General features: G+C 31.0%; 1 protein-coding gene across 1 annotated transcript; it reads left to right on the top strand.

Moving 5' to 3' along the window:
• The first annotated feature begins 11,837 nt into the window (after nt 1–11,837).
• LOC114283148 (uncharacterized) lies at nt 11,838–12,753 on the top strand. Its single transcript, XM_028225978.2, has one exon. The coding sequence runs from the start codon at nt 12,017–12,019 to the stop codon at nt 12,482–12,484; it is 468 nt and encodes a 155-aa protein (XP_028081779.1). The 5' UTR covers nt 11,838–12,016; the 3' UTR covers nt 12,485–12,753.
• The last annotated feature ends 11,267 nt before the right edge of the window (nt 12,754–24,020 follow it).

Genomic DNA, 24,020 nt, shown 5'->3' with positions numbered 1-24,020 from the left:
GGAGAGACACCTACTATTGATTGAGTTTGCCTACAACAATAGTTATCAAATGAGTATAAGAATGGCGCCATTTGAGGCTTTGTATGGCCGACCTTGTAGATCATCGGTTTGTTGGGCCAAGTAGGAGATGCACCGATGCTGGACCCAGAATTAGTTCGAGAGAGAATAGAGAAAGTTGCTCTCATCCAAAAGAGATTGGTTACAGCTCAAAGCCAACAAAAGAGCTATACCGACAAGAGCAACCGACCTCTATCTTTTGAGATCGGTGACCACATGTTTCTTAAGATCTCACTGAGGCAAGGTTTGATGAGGTTTGGGAAGATTGGGAAACTATCTCTAAGGTTCATTGGGTCATTCGAGATCTTAGAGCGAATCAAAGAGGTAGCATACTGTTTGGCCTTATCGCCACAACTATTTGGGGTTCACGATGTATTTCATGTTTCCATGCTTAGAAAGTATGAACCTGACCCTTTGCATGTGCTTGATTAGATTGATTTCGAAGTAGATGAGAATGCTTCTTATGAGGAGCGACCGGTCCAAATATTAGATACCTGAGAACAAGTGTTGAGGAAAAAGCATACCCTTGGTGAAGGTGTTGTGGAGACATCATGATGTTGAGTAGGCAACTTGGGAACGGGAAGTGGAAGTCCACTCTAAATACCCAGTTTTATTTAACAATGTTTAGTTGGTTTGTAGTCTTGTATACTTTGATTTTATTGTGGGAATTGAACTTTTCAATACTAATTACAAACTTTTGAACTCCATGTGATTTGAAAAAAAAAAACAACATAGATTTGATAAAACTCATCGAATGTTAACGAAATCATCAAGTTGTTGAAAATGTACTAAGTGAACATATTGTTAATATTGGCATGAATCTTGTGTCATGGTATTGTTGGGTTAGAACTTGTCTTTGTAAAAGAGATTGATTTAATTTCGGAGACGAAATTTCCTAAGGTGGGGAGGTTGTGGTGTCCCAAATTCCTTTTAGCTTTTGAGTGCATTATTGGTGATCTATGTCCCTTTGTGTGTCTTATTCATTGTTAAACCTTTTGAAGCTTGTGTTGTTATCCATTCTCCCTTGTTGTTGTTCCGTTAGGTATATCCTTGTGTATTTCGAGATGTCTTTTGCACTTTTGGGTGTTGGAGAGAAACCGAGAAGGTTGGCCAATGTTTTGGTAGTTCCTAGTCTCACTTTCAAGTTAAGACCACTCGAGCAGTCTTTTGGTGGCTCGAGCGGTGAATTCGACCTTCCAATACTTTAGTTTGCAGTCTGAACTTCTAAGAGCATGAATTCTTTGCTCGAGCGAAGAATTCATCGCTCGCTCGAGCGATCTTTTGTAGAGGGGAATGGAGTTTCTGGGAATGGGTGTTTTTCACTCAAACGTAAGTTTCATCGCTCAATCGGTCTTTCAAATTGAACTGTTCGCTCGACTACACTATTGGTCGCTTGAGTGGTCTATCAACTGTCAACTCCAAAAATTGCATCAAATCACTTCAAAAGTTGAGTTAGTCACTTTTTCATCACTTTTCACTTCACACTCTCTCTACATTAACTCTCACTCTCTTTTCTCTCATCTCTCTCTAGAAACTCTCCAACTCACTTCATTTACTCCTTGATCTCTCACTATCCATTGAGATTTCAACCTTGGTGCTTTCTTTAATTTTGGGGAGCTCGTCAAGGGCTACGTGGTATATGGTGGAGATCGGATTTTAACTCAATTGGTTTCGAAACTTCTCATCCTTTCTTCTCAAGGTCTTAAGGTAGGAATGATCTTTGAGTTATATTTGTGGTTTTTAGCATACCTTGTCCTTTTCACTATATTTTTTAATGTAGATTATTTTTGGATGTTAAATCTAGAAGAATATTAGAGAAATGTATTTGTTCTCATGACTTGGTTCAAAATAAATTATTTGGGGTGTACTATGAACTATTTAGGGATGTTTGCTGGTAGTGTTTTGAAAATAAAGGAAGAATCCCATTTTTTTTTTATTTATAAAACCTTAGATTTTGGGCAAATTTGTGCAAAAGTGAAATTGATGTAATAGTTGCGAAATTGATGAGCGATCTCTTGAGAAATTGAAGAAAACTTTCTAGATTGTTTTATGGTTAAGGCATTCATGAAAGGAAAAATAAAAATTTTAATTGAACAATTATGGGAACAAGGGGTGTACATGTTGGCATAATTGGAAAGATTGAATGATAGATATTGATTGTGAATATGTGGAAATCGCATATGTCACATGGATTTGAAACTTGCTATAATTTTCAGAAATATTTGAATCATGGAAGTTTCATTTGAACAAATGTGAGAATGTTGGTGATATTGTATAAATAATATATTTATATGTAGTCAATTCTCATTAATTCATTTGCATTATCTTCAATTTTGTTCACTTGTGATCTTAACTCTAAAACGAATTCTTGGTTTGCGAAAAACAATTGTGGTAAATGAAAACATTTCGGGGTAAATATGTTTGATAAGGTTAGTTAAGGGGTGTAGATTGGAACTTAAGTTGGTTTGAGTGTCCATGGTGTAAGACCAAAAACACGCACGTGTAGGTGCCTAAGCCCTCCGGTTAGTAGCTAGTAAGGTAGGATTTTCGTAGTGCTTGATACGCCTACTTACAGACACTAGCCCTGGGGAATTACCTGAGTCGTATTTATCACCCCATTATTTCAATCTTTTTTTTTTTTTAATGATAATGAATCTTGAATGAAATATTACATGGGTCTTAAAAGAAATCTAAACCTTTAATATTTGATCATGGAAATGGCACCGTATATATATAACTTATGATTGCTCAAAACATATATACTTTGTGAAGATATATCTATTAGGTTTTGTGCTCACCCCAAAAATTGTGCAGGAAAGGATTCAGTGATCCCTCCTATTTGAAGGCGTGGAATATATTAAGAGCAAGAAACTCTCCTTTTTGTGTGATGTTAATGCAAGCCAAAGGCTTAATGTGTTTAGATTGATAACCTTTTTGTGTAACCAGACTTAAACTTTGGAACTTGTAACCTCAAACTATTTAATTCATTGTTCATTCGTTTCTTTCCTTATATTTGCAAATGCTATGGATTCATCTTTTTAGAAGGGTGAATATGTATTGTACATGGAAACTTCTTCTGTAAACTCTTTCCCTGTAATGAAATACGGATTGAGGAATGAGTCGATCAAGGCAGAATTGCATGGTAGTTTGTCTGATTTCATTAAATTTTTATTGTTAATATTTTGGAGGCATTACAAAATGTCAATTGTATGTTGGATTTAACAAATTAAATCATTTAATTGATTTTTTGTTTTATTCCAAATTAAAAACAAATATTTTTTACAAACGTATTAAGCAGTATTCGTATCCTATTTTTTTTGAGATTTTTCCGTGTCAACGTATCTGTATCATACCAATACCAATACTCATACCCATACCTATGCTCCATAAATCTCAAATTATTTCAAATTGATCCGAACTTATTGAGCCGAAAATTTCTTGATTACTCTATGTATGTGCGCGCAATTGTAACTAGTTTATTACCCAAATTAATTTCAATAGAATTGATCGACTAATAGTAATTCCAAAATTGATTGAATTTTTTTTTTTTTTTTAATTCGGTAAGTACCCAGTACGGGTATGACATGTTCGTCGACGTACATATGCCTTATAGTCTCAAGATAATTCTAAATGAGAATTTATATATATATATATATATATTTTACAAACTATATATTATTTAAATTTTAATTTTTTCATTATTGAAATAAAAAATTATTTATTAAATATTTAAATTTAATTTTTTTTGTTTATATTTGGAAGGCAAATTGATTTTTAAAATATAGTTTGGGAGGTAAAATGAAATTTCAAATGAACTTTGGCGCCAAATCAGCACATTCCGTCCAATTATAGATGAAATGTAACGACAAGGGTTAAATTGATCAAAATTTTAAAAATTTGGATGTAAAATTAATATTAATTGAAGTTTGAGGGTCAAATTAAAAAACATGTGAAAATTTTGGAAGCAAAATGATATTTCCTCGAAAAGTTTCCTCAATTCTACTTACAATAATGTGTCAAAATATGTGTCAATTATAATTTGTTACACACTTATTGCTGGTGAATCCAACTCTCATGTGAATATAAATGTATAGGTCTATAGTATTATTCTAATTATAATTATAAATGATTTACTAAATATTCTTTTAAAAATTTGTAACATTGCTGGTAGAGCACAGCATTATCACGCACCCTCAAATACTTAATGGAAAATTATCGGTTCACGTGATTATATCTCTCATTAATTATAATTTATTATATTTTTTAAAATTTTTTAATTATTCAGTATAAAAGAAAATATTATGGATCTTAAATTATCAAATCTTTTATATAGGTATGAGACTCATACACATATAATTTGTATAGGTCCCACACTTATAAAAAATAATTGATAATTTATTTAATAATTTATTTAAAATCCTTAACATAACTCCAATATAAATTCATAAATTTTATCCCTTTACCAATCATAATACCTTACAGTGGACCAACATCAACCAATAACTACTCTAACAGAGTTTTTTTTTGGGTAGGTAATAGAGTTGGTACTCCTTAGTTTTACAATAAATTTGCCTTTCCCAAAACTCGTAGCCGTTCGAAGATACTACATGCATACATACATATATATATATATATATATATACCCCACACACACACACACATCGAGACCTCCCTTTGTGTCTCTCTCATTTTGCATCTCTGTTTAAAGTATTTTAAAACACAATCAACTTATTTGATTTTAGGTCAAGTTTGGCCTGTCTTGAAAAAGATAAAAAGTTAAAAAATTATTATTTTATTTAAATCACATCACTTCTCTAATACATCACTTCAAACCCAACCCAAATCTAACCTATATTTCATAAAAAGTCAAAAAGTACACTTATTTAGATCATCCCAAACAATCCCTTAATTTCCAAAAAATACTTTCTAAAAAATTTTATTTTTATATTTTTTATATTTTTTTATTTTTAATGAATTTTTTTAATATTTTAAGTAATTTTTAAAATTTTTAAAACTACCTAATATAAATGCACTTAAAAAATATAATATTTGTGAAAAACATCTTTAAAAAATTCACTAAATATCAAAAATACACAAAAATACGATATTTATTAATTTTTTAAAATATTTTTTCACAAATATTTTACTATTTAGATACATCTAAGTAAGATGCATCTAAAAAAGTAAAAAAATTGTTTAAAATTTTAAAAATATTGACTAAAAATAAAATAAAATAACACAAAAACCAAAAAACGTAATTTTTAAAAAATTGAAACTAAACACACTGAATAATGTTAAAGACTCGTATTTTATATTTATAAATATATTTAAAAAATATGTGAACAATTTAAAATTGGTACTTATTAAATTAAATAATTATGAATTAAATTGTGAAAGATTAATTGGTCTCAAACTTTCTTTTACAACATTTCTCTTTTAGCTTTTGTCATCTTTGAACGGGTTGATAAAAGGGAAAATTGTATTTCAATAGAGCAGCAAGAAGAAAAAAATTACATTTTTATAATAGTATAATTTTCCTATGTATATGATACAAATTAATTTATGCATTTAGTATAATTCTTCTTGTGCGTCAAAGTTATATAAAAATAAAAAAATAAAAAAAATCTATTTATAGTGTATTTTTTTCCGCTGCACAATGTATGTGCAATTTTTCCTTGATATTCTCAGTCTTATCTTAGGGACAATTTGAAAAGTTAGTAAAAAGTTAATTTTTTTAACTTTTTACCAACTTCTCCCAAAAAAATAATTTAAAAAAATTGTCAAAAAAGTTAAAAGGCCAAACATACCCTTAATTTTTTACCAACTTTTCAAAACAGTCATTGAAAATCCAATGGCTGATATTCTTTATTAAAGGCCGACTGTGTTATCAAAAGTTCAATTAGACGGTACAACCACCAAAAGACACCCAACCCGTGACACAAAGCTATTACCATTCCTATATTCTTTTTTAGCCTTTTCTATTTTAATTTTGGGGAAAATTCAATTCAGAAGTAATTTTTAAAAATAATTATAAATAAGCAGTAAACTTTATAAATATTGATAATTAAAAAAAATTCATGAATCTACAATAAAATTTTGAAATTATCATGGGTAATTTCCCCTTTAATTTTTCATTTTTCAAACTATCTTTCTCCCTCTCCAACTCCAACTATTATAATATGAGAAATATTTTTTTTAAAATGTGATTTAAGTTTCCCGATTCCCTTACAAGGGCATAAAAAATATAAAAAAGAAATTAGGCTATATATAATTAATTTTTTATCATTGGCCTTAATAAATTAAAATTTATAGCCGTACCCTCTTTTACTACATTTTTACCTACTCATAATGGAAATGGCCACCATACGATGTGATGTGTGATCCACTGTCACTGTAAAATAGGTGCAAGATATGTTTTTAATAAGAGAATACGTACCTGTAATCTTATTCACTCTTCTATGCGAAGTGTAATTTCTATGCGAAGTGTAATTTTATAATGGGTTGGGGGCTTTTTTTGATCCGGTCATCTGATTGAAGAATACTGTTAGGCTCTTGTGAATTTATCACGAATTTTGTTTTGATAATTCAAATAATTTAATGCGTAAAATTTATTGAGTATTACAATTTCGTTTAGAAAGTGTGTTGATTTTTTGACTTTTTAAATTTTTTGACTATTTTAACCTTGGCTACAAAGTTTGGTTTAGGAAGAACTTTTTTACTTTTTTGAATTTCAGCCTCGCTGCATACCCCCAGTGGGGGTCGCGCCCCCAGTGACGTGGCGCGCCCCCACTGGCCGAAGACTCAAAAAAAAAAAAAAAAAAAAACAATTTGTTTTTTGGGCCAATCCCCCAGTGACACCTCACTAGGGGTCGACCCCCAGTGGGGGTAGGAAGCATTAATCTTTGAATTTTTTGTGAAAGAAAAGTATAATGATTATGGGTTGGATGTGATGTTTTGTTAGTTATGGCTAAAATATCCTATTTTGTATTTTGTTGCTAAAATAGCCAAAAAAAAACCCATAAACCAACTTGCCAAACAGAGGCTATATGTCTATAAAAAATTACATTGATCAGATATCGATAACTATCTCATCAGATCAAATTTCTGTCAACCATTTACTTTTTCACCATTTATTTATTTTTTATATAAAACTGATTTGATCACCTAACTATCGATATCCAATCAACATAAGTTTTTATAGATATTTAGTACTTAACGAGTATATATATTGAACAGTTCGAATTATCAAAACGAAACTCATCATAGACCTCACGGATCTAAAAATATCCCCTAATCCAATCACGGATCAAAAAGAAGTCGGCCCCTTTTACAATCATCATGGCCTCGTTTGGGAAGTGGCTATTTTAGTAGGCTATTTTAATTTTTGACTGTTTTAAGTAGGCTAAAATTTTTGTGTTTGGGAAGATGATTGGTTTTTTTTGTGGTTGGATGTGATGTTTGTGAGAGAAAAAGTGAAATGATTATGGGTTTGATGTGATATTTTGTCTTATTAGCTATTTTAACCTATTTTGTCTTTTTGTAATTTTTAGCCTAAATTTGACTATTTTTTTTCTTCACAAACACCCCATGTTTACGTACTACATTGGATGTATACAGTAGATACTATAAAATAAACTATTTAAATAGAAGAACAGGATCTGTAATTAATTGATTACACAAGACTACGATGATCAAATTCATATTTAAATTTAAGAAAAAACACAACTCATTAGAGTTTGTAAAATGATATCTAAGTCAGCTTTCTAAATCGTGTAGAAAAAAGATTGACTAATAATTAAAGAAAGTATAAGAAAAAAATATTTTAATAAATTGTTATATTATTAAGTTTAAAAATAGATCTAACATTTAGATTAAAATATTATTATCAGAAATTAGGGTAAATTATAAATACACTCTTGATATTTGTTTAAAGTACAGATTATCTCTTGTGATTTAAAAAATTACAAATACTTTTTTGTTAGAATTTTTTATTTAACAGAATTAATTAAAAAAAGAAAATTCATAAATTTTCTCTTATACAATAATAAAATTACCTAAATTATTAATTAAAATATATTTGTAACATTATTAAAAATTATTAATTAACTTGATAATTTATTAATAAAAAGATCAATTTGTTATTAAATTAGAAACCTCATAAAGTGAAATATAATTTCAGGACAATAAGGGACTATTTATATTTTAATTAAACCAAATAAAGTGTATATATAATTTAGGGTAAATTACATTGATACCCCTGAGGTTTATGTTTATTACAGTTTTCCCTTCACCTTTTGAAAATTACGTCTCCCTCTCTGAGATTTAAAGTTTCATTACAGATTACCTCCTGAAGTTTGAAGTTTCATAACAATTCCTCCTCTCACCGTAATGATCATCATACATAAAATTAAATTAACAGGGAATCAGTGTAATTTTCCAAATATTAAGAAGAAACTATAATAAACATAAATTTCAAAGATGTCAATGTAATTTACCCTATAATTTACATTAAAAATTATATTAATAGTAGCCCCACGGTCCCCACTAGATCCTCCACACTTACAATTATGACCAACGCAGTTTCAAATTATTTCACCATCTATTCAGTTTTTTGATATTTTCCTAAAGGAAAATGCGGGCGACCCCCAGTACGGGGCGACCCCCAGCGACCCCCCAGCCCACGTGGTTGTGGGTGATTGGCAGGAAAGAAAAAAAAAAAAAAAAATTGGCGAATGGCGTTGCGCCATGTCACTGGGGGTTGACCCCCAATGGGGTCTGTAGCAGTGTTGTTTCCTAAATTATTAGGTGACGTTGGGTAAGTTCATACAGTATTTTAAATTAATTTTTATTTATTAAAATAGTAAACTTTAACACTTTTTGATTTTATAAAATAGCATGACAAATTATATGAATCAATACTTCAAAACATTGGTGGTGGGTAAGTCACAATGTATTTTAATTTAATTTTTATTTATTAAAGTAGTAAACTTTAACACTTTTTTATTTGATTTTTACAATATAGCATGACAAACTATATGAATCAATACTTCAAAATATCTCTATTAGGAGATATTATTTTTTATGCCTAGGAAAAATTCATGTAATGTTCCAATTTGATACTCATTGATTAAAATAATATGTTCAATAATTTTTGTTTATTTTTTTTATCAATGGATGATGGTGCGAAGAAATGCTCTAAAATCACCAAATAATGGTCCAGTTTAGAAATAGGTTATTTTAGTTAAATTTTTTTTACTATTTTAGTTTGGCTAAAAAAACTATGTTTTGGATTATAATTATTTTTTTTATAATTAATTTGATGATTACAAGAGAAAATTGATTATCAATTGAATGTGATATTTTATCTTATTAATTATTTTACTCTAGGTTGTTTTGAGAAAGTGGTTAAAAACTAAATTTTTAATTTTTTTAAATTTTTTTTTTTGAAAAAATATATAGAAAATAAAGAGATAATATAACTCAGAATAAATTAAAAGCCAAAATTTAATTTTAACCATATTTCTAAATTGGCTCTTTATTTTATTTTTATTCACTATTTCAACCACGTAGTCTCTAGCCAAACAAAGACCGATGACTAGGTAGACCAAACACATGATCCACCAGACCCTAGTAGATAAGATTCGTTTGCTAAAATGGTTGAAACTAATTTAACTCTTAAAAAATTTAAACAAAAAAATTAATAAAATAAAATATTATATTTAAATTATAATTATAATTATTTTATTTCTTTTCTCACAAAATTATAAATTTTTTTTAAAAATTCCTCCTAAATAAAAGAAAATTAATTAGATTGAAATAATTTAAAAAAATTAAAAAACCTTTCCTGCAGTTTTGATTAAAAAAAAATTTCCAAAACGAAGGCAATATTTGCACTACACCAAATAGAACTCCCTCTCAAATTAAAATTTTTTTTTTCTCTCTCTTCACTCATTTTCACTCGAGATTCCGAATAATTTTTTTTGTACGTGATAGTCTCTTTTATATTAGATATTTAAAAAATAATAAAACATATAAATATATGGAGTTGTTTGGAGTGTTCTAAATAAGTGTATTTTTTGACTTTTTAAACTAAAGAAGTTGAGAGAAAAAATATATAATTGTTTGGGATAATTTTTTTGACTTTTTATAAAAAAAATGTGTATTAAAAAATTGTATAAATTAGTATACAAGAAAATATTGAAATAACATAGGTTGTACGGTACGATGAGGTAAGAGACGGCGTGCAGCCTGCAGCCTAAAATGATGATTCCCTCCTTTTCGGCATTGAATGGACAGTGTTGTTCGGTTCGTGGAGACTCACCACGAGTTTTGTTTGCTAATCAGAACTGTTCAATATGTAGAACTTGTTGAGTATTATATGCTTGTGAAAAATCAAATTGATCGGATATCGATAGCTATCTGATCAGATATTTTTTTTTCAACTGTTTACTATAGCACCATTTATTTTGTTTATACAAAACTAATTTGATCATGTAATTAGAGATATTCGATCAATATAATATTTTAGAAACTTATAGTACTCGACGATTTCTACACATTCAACGGTTCAGATTATCAAATTAGGACCTGTGATGGCCCCCCATGACCTGAACAGTACCGTCTTTACGCTTACCTCTGCCTATGTAATTTATTTTCAACAAAGTCAGCAAAAGGAAACTCACGGCAGAGAGAGTTGTAGTTTTTTTGTATAAAAATAAATTTTTTATAATTTTGTTTTTGATAAATAATAATAATTTTTTAACTTTTTTAATAATTTTTTATCTTTTTATCTTTTTTAGAAGATGCCAAACTAGGCCTACACCAAATAGAACTCCCTCTCAAATTAAAATATATTTTTTCTCTCTCTTCACTCATTTTCACTCGAGATTCCGAATATTTTTTTTCTTGTACGTGATAGTCTCTTTTATATTAGATATTTAAAAAATAATAAAACATATATATATTTATAATTGATGAAAAATAACATCACATAGTGATGTTTAGGACGTTAATAAAAAGCTATTTTTTTTAATTTTTTTAACTATTTTATCTTTCTATAGATAAAAAAATATAAAAGATGATGTGATTCAAAATAAATAAAAAATTAAAAATTGACCTTTTTTTTTTTCTTTTCAAAAGAACCATAGTATCTATGGTCATACTGGCCGTTTGTTTTGAGATGTAATAGATAAGAAGGGAGTAGAATGAATGTGGGGTTATTAGTATTGTATTTATTTGTAGAGCTTGGAAAGATATTAGCATGGAGAGGGGATTAAGATAGAAGTTGGAAGAGGAATTGGGATGGAGAAGGTAGAGGTGGAGGTGCTATTAGAAAAATAATGAAGGGATTAGAAATTTTTTATTTTTTATATATTGAGAATTTTTTTTAAATATTAATATTTTATATTTTATATTTTTTTATTATTTTATATAAAAATAATTTAATAATTCTTATACTAACAACTATCATCAAAACAAACACAATTTTATTTAAACCCTTCGCTGCCAATTCCTTTAGCCTGTGTTTGGCAAGTGGGTTTGCAGGCTTTTTTGGTTATTTTAGCCACAAAAAACAAAATAGGCTATTTTAGTCATAACAAACAAAACATCACATCCAACCCATAATCATTACATTCTTCTCTCACAAAAAAATTCAAAAAAGTCAAAAAGTCAAAAAATCCTTTCCAAACCAAGCTTTTAAGCCCAGACTAAAATAACCAAAAAAAATCAAAAAGTCAAAAAGCCAACCCACTCCCCAAACGGAGGCTTACTATCAAACAAACGGCCACAAAAATTTCTCCCAACTCCCACTTTCTTTCTACCTCTATAAATCCTTCCCGCATCCCTTCTCTCTCCTCATCCCATTTCTTTACTCTCTCTCTACAAAATACTTTTGCTTTCATTTCGTTCTCTCTCTCTCTTTCCCCCATATCTCAAGCTCTTTCCTTCTCTCTCTGTAATGGCGGAAACACCATTAAAACGCCAGAGAGAAGAAACCCATGTCGTAGAAGACGAAATAGAACAACAAGACCCAAAACGCCAGAAGTCCTTTACCCACATACTCTCTCTCCTCGAAGAGGAAGAAGATCACGAACCCCACCAAGACTTCTCTTCTATCCTCTCCACCCTCCAACAAGAGCTCTCCTGCTCCGACTCTGACCCTTTCTCTCTCCCCGGATCCGAGACCGACCCGGACAAAGATAACCCGGTTCCCTCTCATGGTGAAGATGATGAAGACGAGCGAGAGAGGGTGATGAGACACCTTCTCGAAGCCTCTGATGATGAGCTTGGTATACCCCACAGAATGGACGGTGGTGATGGTGATTATGGCCAGGTGACGGACGGTGGAGATGCGTTCGGGTTGTGGGAGTTGGAAGACGAGGCTGCGAATTACTACACCTTGTTGCAGGCTGAACTTTTCATGTAGGTCCTTCTGTTTGGGGGTTAGAGATAGAAAATGGGAAATATTGGGGGGCTTGAAAGAAAAAAGATGGAGGATGAAAAAAGAATGAAGGCGTTTTTTGGGGATTTCATTTTGGTGCCCTCATCTTTTGTAAAATTCGAAAAGTTTCCCCGTTTTCTCTTCTGAAATTATTTAGATTAAAAATTTAGGAGAAAAATGTTAGTTCACAATTTTTATTCCATTATTCCAATTTTTCTCTTTATGGAAATGGAAAAAGAGCAGGATTGAAATTAGTTATGACTCATTATTGTGTTTGGTTAAATTTTTAATTGACATTTAGAGTTGTTTTTGGAAAAGATGGATAAAAGTTTATTTTTAATTTTTTTATAATTTTTTTAAAATAAAAATATATAAAAAATATAAGAGATGTGATTTTGAAAGAGCCCTCACTTATGATTAAAGTGATTGTTAGTTATGTTTTAAATAGGTTTAGTTAAGGTTTAATGTGATTATGGTTAATGACGAGACATTTATTGATATTTTTTTTTTTTAATGTTGTGCTTAGTTTAAATTATTTTATTAAGTTTTATGAATTTTTAAAATATTCTTAATAGTATATGAATTTTTATATTGTAAAATATAAATATTTACATAATTAAATTGTTAAGGTAAAATTATTTATAAAATATTTTAAATATAATAATTAAAATTTTGTAAATTAAATGATTAAATAATAAAACTTTTTATAATACAAAAATAAGTTATAGACTAATTATGATATAAGTACTTAAAAAGAATTTTCTAATAAGGATTAAGATTTCCTCTTTTATAAAATGCTATAACAATATACGTCTCAAAGAATTTTATTTTTGTAAAAAAATAAATATATTTAGCCTTTTGTCTTTAACTTTATTCAAATTGTTCAAATTCAAAAAAATTTATGACTAAAATAGAGTAAATTATACTTTTACCCTTTCCATTTAGGCCTCGGAGAAATAGAATTTCAGTGAGACTGTTTAAAAATAATTACATTATATGTAATAATATTTAAAGTGTATAGAAAACATTTGTACCTGCACAAGATAAGACTTGTACCCTGCAAATGGAGAAGTTATTGGTTTGGTCTTCGCCACCCCCGTCGCTTGCTATTTCAATAGTGTTGTGATTGAGCAAGGATTTTCTAGAGTGATTTTTTCTTAAAGTTTTCTAGAGTGTTACATTATGTGGTTGAGATTTACTGACAAGTCACATCAATTTTTTTGATGTGACTTGTCAATAAATCTCAACCACATAATGTAACACTCTAGGAAATTTTAGAGAAATTTCACTCTAGAGAATCCTTGGTAGTTGTGATGGATAGAGTGCGATGGAACTGACAAATTTAATTAAGTAATTGAGAAAAATAAAAGAATATAATAAATTGTAATTGGTAAAAGATAGGATTATGTGATTTTTGTGAACCAATCAATAATGTTTCCTTAAAAAAAAGATTAACTTGTGATTATTTTATAATTTTTTAAAAAATGCCTTTACTTTGGTTCCAAGTAATAAATAATAATAACAATAATAATTAAAAAGATAGCCTAACTAAAAAATAGTTTCTCTCAATCATAATTTCTCCCATTACCAACTAAATTGTTTTGGGAGAATTACATATAAGTGGTAATTAAAAAAATTATTTACAAAAAAATAATAAATATTAATAATTATAATTATAAATCTTTTTTGCAGTTATGTAATGTAATATTTTTCAAAAACCATGCTGAATAGTAATTTTTCCAATTTTTTTATTAAAAGATTTGAACCATTACTTTCCCTTCCTCTTATTATCTCCGTTTCTATAAGCACATTCTCATCTAAGGATGGGAATTTTTTACACGACACGATGTTATGGTTCAAACCGTGCACAGTGGGTTAGAATTAATCATTTTTTGATATAAACATGTATATGACACGATTTAATAATACAAATATTAAGTAAGTTAGGTTTGTGTTAAATTTGTATAACACGATATTGGCATGAATAAATTGTATAATGAAAAATTAATTACACATTATTATATTATTTCCACTACTGAGTATCATAACATTTTTTAATCTCTTAGATAATTACATCAAATTTATTAAAAAGTATGTAAAATACGATTTTAAATTTAATATATGTTTTGTTTTTACTTTTAATGGAACCTAATATACCTTTTGTCTATTATTTGAGCTAATATAATAATAAAATATAATTTTTTTTTAATTAAGAAAATAAAATTAAGTTGAAATCAAATATTTTTATAAATAATTCAATTTCACAGAGGTTAGTTTTATTATATTTAATTTGTGAAGAAATTGTTAAATTTTTTTCATACATTTGATATTTTTAATTAATGATGAAATTTTTTGACATAATATGTTAATACGACATAAACCAAATACAAACAAAAATAAATACGATATGATAATACAAAATAATAAACGGATCAGATTAGTATTAAAATAATTTTGACACATTTTGACACGAATCCAAATTGATACAACAAATATACGACCCGACCCAACGCAACGCAACGCCCACTGCCATTCCCATCATATTTCCCACGACCGACTACTCTTTCCCACACCCCATTCCTCCATGCTACAGCTAGCCACATTCCTTCTCCCAACAGGCCAACTCTAATTCTCTATTTAGTTTAATCATTCCTTAAACTCCTTTATGAAATAATAATTTTCTTAAAATGGTGTATGATAATTTCATTTATAATATATTTTTCATTATTTATTTAGTTAACCAAACATCAAAATAAATATTTTTGATAGAATAATCATTTAATTCCGCTTTATTCTAGTGAACCAAACACTTCGTATGGGGTTAGCCTAGTAGCAAAGTCTAATTTTTGTTAGTGTAATTCTTCTATGATCTCAGGTTCAAAATTTCTTAAGGTCATATTTGTTTGGATGCACATGAGCTTGGGATTGGACTAATAATCCAATAAAATTATTAATCCGATGTTTGGTTAAACAATTGAAGTACGGATTAATTATTTTAAACTTAACTATTAGTTAAGATAGGATACATAATCCGACGAATTCGTAGTTCTAGGACTATTAGTCATGAGAATGCTAATCCAGTCCGCCCAAACAAACATGACCTAAGTGCATATAATTTTTTGAGGCTAGTTTATTCTGAACTTATCCTGACTTTAATTGAGTCTCTGCTAATAGATCATAGTATTGATTCCCCAAATCAATCAATCCATTAAACTGGATACCGAATTGTTAATAAATTTAAAATAAAATAAAATAAAAGAACTAACTAACTAACTGACCAAGTGATTTTTGTTCTTTGAATGACACACATCCTGCAAAATTTTAATTGGGGAAATAATAATTCAGTGTAAAAGTATATATATAAAAAAAAAATTATACATAAGTTGAAGACTTTATAAACATTAATAATAAAATTCTAATTTTTTTATGTATTTGTAATAAAAAAAAAATCAAAAAACCCCTGGGCTGTATTTTTCCCTTTTTAATTTCAACTGTCCAATATAAAATTGGTTTTTTGGGATCATGTGGGTTTGCGGTGGGGATGCTTTGGAATTAGGTTACCTTTAGATTTATTAATCAAAGTAAAATAAATTTTTTGAGAACAAAGTGAAAAAACTTAATTTAGGAACAAATTATCTTTTAAAATTCTTAAATTGTCTCTTAATCATGATGAGAGTTGATAATTAGATCAAGTGAAAAGCGACTAATAATTTAGGAAACAAAATCAAAGAATCTCTTATTTAAGAATCAAAGTAGGAAATAACTCATACTTTGAAGTAAAAGTGTAATTTAAACTATATTTTTCATTTTTCTTTTTTACAAATTAATGTGGTATATAATAAATAAAATTTAATGTTTTGAAATGGGACCCAATAAATTGGCATGTCACACACTAATTTGTAAAGAAAGTTACAAAATATATATATATATATATATATTTATATAGTATTACTTTTAGAGAAAATTAGTTTAAGGTCACTTTTTCATTTTTAGTAATAGAAAAGATTCACGATATTATTTTATAATGTGTAAGGTCCTTCAACCCTGACACTCATGCATCACAGAGAAATTTAGTTATCTCAAATCAAGCACGCCTCTCCCTCTCTTCCTCTCTCTACTCTTCTCTCTCCAATGAACTCCACCTTCATTGCCGCCATCGATAGCTTTTCCCTACCGCTGCCGCCATCTCCTCTCGCATCTCCTCTCGAGAGGATAAGAGGCGTTGGAACTGTCACGCCCCGACTCTTATTAACCAAATTCATTATAAAAATTCCATTTATTTGAGAACATGAACAGAAATAAATAACAACATTCTCTCATGACAACAATGAATGATATAAATGAGACATGGTATAATGCAATCAGGCTTACATTGAATGATAATAAATAAAACAGAAAGGATTTACCTTTATACAATACATGGCACACGGCTAACAAATAAAGTGCCCCGTGGTCAACAATTAAAAGACTTCAAGTCATACACGATTCCTCCAGCCTTGTACCTGAAAAAGTTTATCAATACGTGGGATGAGTACTAAGTCCAGTAAAGATCCCAAAGATAATAACCAATCACAACATATAGATAAAAATGATCATGAATGCATCAATATATACCATATAAGTAATGTGACATTTAATATCCAAAATATACACATAGAATTATATTTTCTCAAAACGTTCCTCTTGACACAATTCAGTATAAAGCCAATTCTTCTTTTTTACATTCCCATCATTACTTCTAAAAGAAAATATTTTGAAATATCATTCTTTCTTTGATAAAACTTCTCACGTTAACATAAAAAAATCTCACTTGAACCACCGTTCTGAAAATATAAGCCCACATGCAAACATCATAATCTCTGTCTTACCTCTCAATACACCATAGCATTTACACCCCAACCCATATCTCTACAACCTTCCTTGACCGTAGGCGCAAGGATTTAAAAGGTGACTGGTATAAAACCGTTAACACATACATATTTTCAAATAAGATAACCGAAGTAATACGTACTACCAATCTTATCTCCACAATATGAAAACCGACAACACGTACATATATCCAAAACCAGATAACCGCAGTAATACATACTACCAATTCCATCTCCACCGGCCTACAGCATGGATGGCAAATTCAACAATACCAATACCACATAACACTTTACCGGCCTCACCCGGAATGAGGTGCTCCTCAGGTCATACTTTACTGGGTGCAAACCGGAAGGGAACGAAGAACCTATCACAAGGTGCCACGCTTTGCCGGCTAAGATACAGTGGGAAATGGACCCCCTTTTCACACTTTACCAAGCGCAAACCGAAAGGAACGAGGAAACCTCGGTCAAGGCGCCACGCTTTGCCGGCTCAATACAGCGGGTAATGGACACCCCAAATAACATCACATTAAAAGCATAACGAGCTAATCAACAGAATACTACACGGGTATAATACATACACCTATTTCAATTATCATCATATTAGCCATAATCCGTTAATTACCTTAACTCATTTCTTTTAAAATATACTCTGCGAGCCACTATTTCACACGGGTTTCCTTTTTTCTTTTTCTTTTTCAAACATTTCTAAAACACATCATGGAGTACTACACCTCAAAAGCCATAACTATTCAACAATAATCTCATGATAGAAGCAACATTTTTAAACATTCCAATTTCTTCTTTAACAACATAATCCATAACTAAACACTAGAATTGTCTATTCACAATACTCACTTACAACCAACAGCATATCATCACATAGTCCAGCCTACAATGGTACACCTGGTATATGTCTAGCAACAATCAACACCATCCTCCACCAATGGCCAAAGACAAGACTCCAGATGCCAATTACATAATCCGAGATAATAGATACATTCTTAGGTAATTCCACATTCTCGTTCATCGCAAACTCTCAAGTTTTATAAAAAAAATGGGTAATTAGTTCCATTTTATTTTTAAATAAAAAAAAAACCTTACTACACCAAATCCCAACAAACGCCACAGTGGCCATGTTCACCAACATTAAACCAAACCCCCAATCACTCATAAACAACCATATTATAGCCCCCATTTCTATTTAACATTAAACCTCTCTTTTATATTCCAAATCAATAAACGAAACACCCAACCTTTCCAATTTATATCCTAAACATGATTTATAACCCACAACCAATTATAAACAACCCACGAACGCACCAATATAAACCCAAATCTACCCAGATGCTTTTTAACAAAAACCAACAATAAACTATGTTTTTAAATTCCATAAAAATTATCACAAGTCTATCTATAGTGAGGTATTGAAAAGAAACTCAAGAATCCTTACCTCTTGGAGCGAAGGGGAGAGAAGCCGAAAATCCACCAGTGACGAAAACACGATATGCTTAGATCAAAAGGAAGCCCTTGTGACCCTCTACATTTTAATATAAAGGATTAGGGGTGGAAAATGGGTGTAACTAGATGAAACCCAAGCTTTTAGATCCAAGAAACCCTAACAATGGTGAAAAGGAAAAGAGAGAAGGAAGAGAAAAGCAAAAAGTGACCTTTTCAACGCAAAACGGCCTTATATAGATGCGCAGTTCACTCGAGCGCAAGAAGTGACGCTCGAGCGTCCAGACACAAAAAGTGTAACTGATCGAGCGTAAGAAGTGTCGCTCGAGCATAGAATACAAACTATTAGAAGTTTTACAGACAAGTGACTACCGCTCGAGCGAACACCGCTCGAGCGTAAGAATAGCCGCTCGAATAAAGAATGACAACTCTCAGTATCTCTGCAGACTTGTAAAAGTGCTGAAAGTTTCACAATGACCGCTCGAGCGCAGAAGAAAATTTATGGGCAATAACAGCTTGATAAACAAGTCACCAACATGTTCCCAACACAACCAAAACACTTCAATAACCAAACCCAATAAACAATGAGCGGAAGCAACACATGAACAACCAAAAGGCAATGAAACCCGGATCCAAAACATCAACAGGTTGGATTCAAACCAAGGTCGCTATAGGAATGCTCCGTTGGCACTAGAGACAGTAACGAGAGTAGTGGAGGCCATGCGTTGTGTCTCGTTCAGTGGATTGGCTCCTGGTTAGGCAGATCAAGTCCTTAAAGATCAATGGATCAATTAACTCAGAAGTTTGAGACCACCTACAACCACAAATCACGATTGATAGAGACAAAAATGTTCGCTTTATATTTTGTTTTTGTTTTCTACTGTTATCAATCTTGTGTTAGTTGGAGAAGTTGAACAATTAAATATAAGTTTGCCTTATATCTCAAAAAAAAAAAAAAAAAAAATTCCACACACACACACACACACACACATGTATAGTGTATATAATTCTCTGATTCACACCATGCATTTGAATATATCTCTCTCTCTCTCTCTCTCTCTCTCTCTCTCTCTCTCTCTCTCTCTCTTTATATATATATATATATATAGCATTTTTATCTTTTGATGTTAATGTGTTTTGTTTTTTGTGATCTTAAAAGTGAATTTCTCTAGACTTTTATTTGAGTTAAGAGAAATTAAAAACTTGTTATTATAATCCAGAGAAAATTATAATTATTATAAATTTCTCTAGACTTTTATGTTGTGGTTTTTATGTGTTTTTATATTGAGCAAGTTATTTTTCACCTATTTTTCTTGACAACCAAGCAAACTTTATACTTTATGGTTCACTTGAAATCCAGAGAAAATTCATAGAAAATCTCTAGACTGGAATCCAAAGACAGAGAAATTCTCTAGAAAGTCCAGAGAAATTCTCTGGACATATGTGTATTGGTTGTTGTTGTTGGTTATTTGGATGATCGATTTGTGTATTACACATCGTGATTGGGAAGACAGAGAAATTTTGTGGTTTGAACTCAGAGACTTCAATTTCATAATTTTCTCTGAAATCCAGAGAATTTCTTTGGAAAGCCAAATGAGAGAGATGAAAAGGAGGGTGGTGGTGGTGGTGATGGCGGTGGGTTTTGAAGGAGTGGATTCTAGAGAAATTCACTTCATCTTTTTCAATCTAAGCTCTATTCAATTTTGATAATTGGAGGCAAATAATCGATTTGTGTGTGGGATTCGCTTCTGAATCGACCTCAATTTCCTAATTTTCTTTGAAATCCAGAAAATTTCTCTGAATTTCTAGGGAATTTCTCTGGAAAGCCAGAAGGGAGAGATGAAGAGGAGGGTGGTGGTGGTAGTGGTTTTGAAGGAGTGGTTCTAGAGAAATTCACTTCATCTTTTTCAATCTAAGCTCTATCCAATTCCTAGATTTCTTTAGAGGGAAATTTTTTGGGAAGTTTAGAATTTCTCTGGGAAGTTCTGACAAATTTTCTGAATTGAATTTTTTTTGGATTGATGTTGAGAGGTCTTAGATATTATGAAAATATCGGATGTCTTTTATGCTATAAAATCTTAATAGCAAGGACCCTAAAAAGAAATCCCCTTATTTTTTTATCTTTTATATGTAATGTCTAGAAGTGAAAAAAGAATATATTATATAAAATTTTCCAGTTTTTTATTTTTTATTTTTTATATATAAAATACTACATTGAATTAGTTTTTTTTTAAATAGAACTCATACACATTAAAAGGTCAATGTTAACTCAAATAAGTCTGTATATAAATTTTTTGTTCATATTATTTTATAAAATTTTGGACTACGTGAAGTATTAAAATGTTTGCTATAAAATTTTAAACTAAATTACACTAACCTCCCCCAAAGTTCAAAGAAATATATTAAATCTTATAAATTTAGTATAATTACACTGAACTCCTTTAAGATTTTAATTTACATAACACTTAGTCCTCTTTTACCTTATGTATTTTTTTTATCTTCATATCATTTGTATTAGTTTTCGTCTCTTTAATTTTAATGTCAGTGTAATTATGTTAAAATTTTAAGATTTATTATATTTTTTTCGAACATGAATACCTAAAATTTTATTACCTGAGCCCAAAATGTCAGGTACGTGTGTTCTCAATTAATGATGTTTGATAATTTCTTCATTATTGTTCTTATTTTTCGGTTCGTATAACTAAATAACCCTTATTCGACAAGTATACAACTACCATAATGTTAAAAATAAATAAATACATAAAATAAAAATCAATTATTCTTTTGATAAAATTTTCATTTTATAGCTTACTAGTTAAAACTAATTTAAATAAATTTATTATATACATATATTTGGGAAGCTAAAAAGAAAATTTATTTTAGACGGGAGAAAAGAAATGCTTTGAATTCTATTTCTTGACTTGTTTTCCCTCGGAGTCTCATTCATTCATTCTTTTATCAATTCTAATATATAGATGAATAATGAAAGAAAATTAAATTAAATTGATTTGATAATAATATTTAAATATTTTATCATATTTATTTTTTAAAAGTAGATAGTGTACGAGCACAAAATAATCCTTCTCGTATGATCCTATTGATCAAGCTTGCGCTCCTCCAAGCGTCGTCACTTTGCCACCTGAAAACACAAACGTGAGTTAATCAGCGGGTGTGTGCTGGAAACCCTTCTGATGCCTAAGTCAGCACAATAGACACAAAAGCTCTGTGAATTCAGGAATCAAAGTTGTGTTACCTCTCCATAGGTAATGTTATAAGCGTTTATAGGTTCCGCGTGGTACAATCCTAGTAGGACTCTTACTCCTCCATATACAATCCTTTTAGGAATTACACTCTTGAAAGATAATGCTTGTCCTTCACCACCCCTCTCACTGCTTAAATCAAGTGAGATGGTTTTACCATGGTTGGATGTCAATATGACCGAGCTAACATGGCCATGCTGAAGCCGCAGACTAGACCGAACTCCAACTAGCTCGGTTCTTCCTTTTACTGCGTGTACCTCGGTTTGACATATTCCAACCGGGTCGTTTCCTTAATACCGAGCTAACCAAGCACGGAGTAGGAGCTAGCTCGGTGCTCAAGCCCATAATGCCAAGCTAGCTCGGCTCTCCCAAGCACAATGCCTAGCTAGCTCGGCTCATACGCTTACTCTTTTAGGCCGAAGTAAATCTGTTTCTACCTTGGTCCATCCTGCAGCCCAATTAACAAAGAAGTCCCCTACTTAGCTCGGCCCAATATAGACATAAATTACCCTCTCAATTGCCTCTTAATTCCATCTGCGTAGTATGATTGGGATTACATGTTTTCAATCGAGCTAAAATTTTAGCCTTTCAACCAAGCTAAATTTACTCCAGGCTATTAATCTGTCTGGTCAAAAACGTCTCTTCAGACGCTATCACTGAATCGCTTTCTATTCCATATACACGTGGCAGACTCTCATTGGCCCAGCGTAGCTGTCACGCCGTCCTCATACCTCACGAATTTTGAACAGTCCCGTTTTTTTTCCTTCCCTTTTCACAAAACAAACCCTTATGCTTCGAACCATTTCACTTGCACTATTCATCTTCTCTCTCTCTTGCTTGAGCCTCCATTTCTACAACCTTTGCACCTGTGAAGCTTGCATTTTCAACACCATCCTTGTGGTTTCAAATCGGCATCCTTCCTTCTCCCATTGGTAAGTAACTTAATCCTCTTTTGCTTTCCATTTGATTGGCAACACATACCATTTGTATATACGTGTTTTCTCAAAACACTTTTCAAATAGTTTTCTCTGTAATGAGTAAGAACTTCTTGAATGGTACTCACACCTACTGGATTTGCGAACAAACTAAAATGGGACATTTTTAGATCCAAAATCGCACTCCAACCGAACTAGGAAGTTGTTTGTATTAGGTGCAAACCTAGCCGAACTAAACAACCGAACTAAAACTTCACGCCATACTTGTAGTTTCGATAGGTCTAAGCACCTTCTGCCTCACTTTAGCCGAGCTAGCGAACTGTATGAGGTTTGCGCAATGTCGTACTAGAAAGCCCCAACCATTGACCGAGCTATGACTTGGGTCTAAACCAGCTCCCTGACTTAGTCAAAACCGAACTAAGAATGCTGCCCCATAAGTTACAACCGGGCCACGAACTTCTCATAACTTAACTGGGCTAAAGTCCCTTGCTCAAACCAGACTAAGAATGGATAGTATTCCACGTAGCCGAGCTAAGACATCATTTATTTTTCCTTTTTTTCTTTTAGCACGGTCCTTCGATCTGTGCTTAATACTTTTTCTTTTGCACTTTGCAGACTCTGATTAGGTTGCCCAGGCACTTCTTTGAACGTCCAACCGAGATATCCATCGTCATCTCAGCACCGAGCTAGCATTCCAGCTTATTTATACATAATTTAAGACCTCATGGGTAAATATAGGTTTTTGGTAAACTCACCAGGGGCTATGGCCGAGTTTCGAAGGGACTACTATATCCCTGATGATGTCCATCTTACTTTAGCCAAACTAGACACCACACTCTGGGAAAACCCAGGCTTCGTTCCCTTCACCCTTCTTTCCATTATAGAAACCGGACTCTGATTCCCTGTACAGCCTCTTCTTTGTGAGTTCCTTAGGAAAACAAACCTCTACCCTATCCAGCTTTCAACAAACTCATACCGAATAATAAATGACATTGCCAAG

The sequence above is a fragment of the Camellia sinensis genome, chromosome 11 (genome assembly GCF_055761805.1).
Source record: "Camellia sinensis isolate YWXY chromosome 11, ASM5576180v1, whole genome shotgun sequence".
Taxonomy (NCBI): domain Eukaryota; kingdom Viridiplantae; phylum Streptophyta; class Magnoliopsida; order Ericales; family Theaceae; genus Camellia; species Camellia sinensis.
Note: the sequence above shows the minus strand (reverse complement) of the source record. Positions and strands in the feature narration are given on the sequence as shown.

Bases quoted from the DNA above. Each gene is read 5' to 3' on its own strand.
- LOC114283148 (XM_028225978.2), top strand. From the start codon at position 12,017: ATGGCGGAAACACCATTAAAACGCCAGAGAGAAGAAACCCATGTCGTA.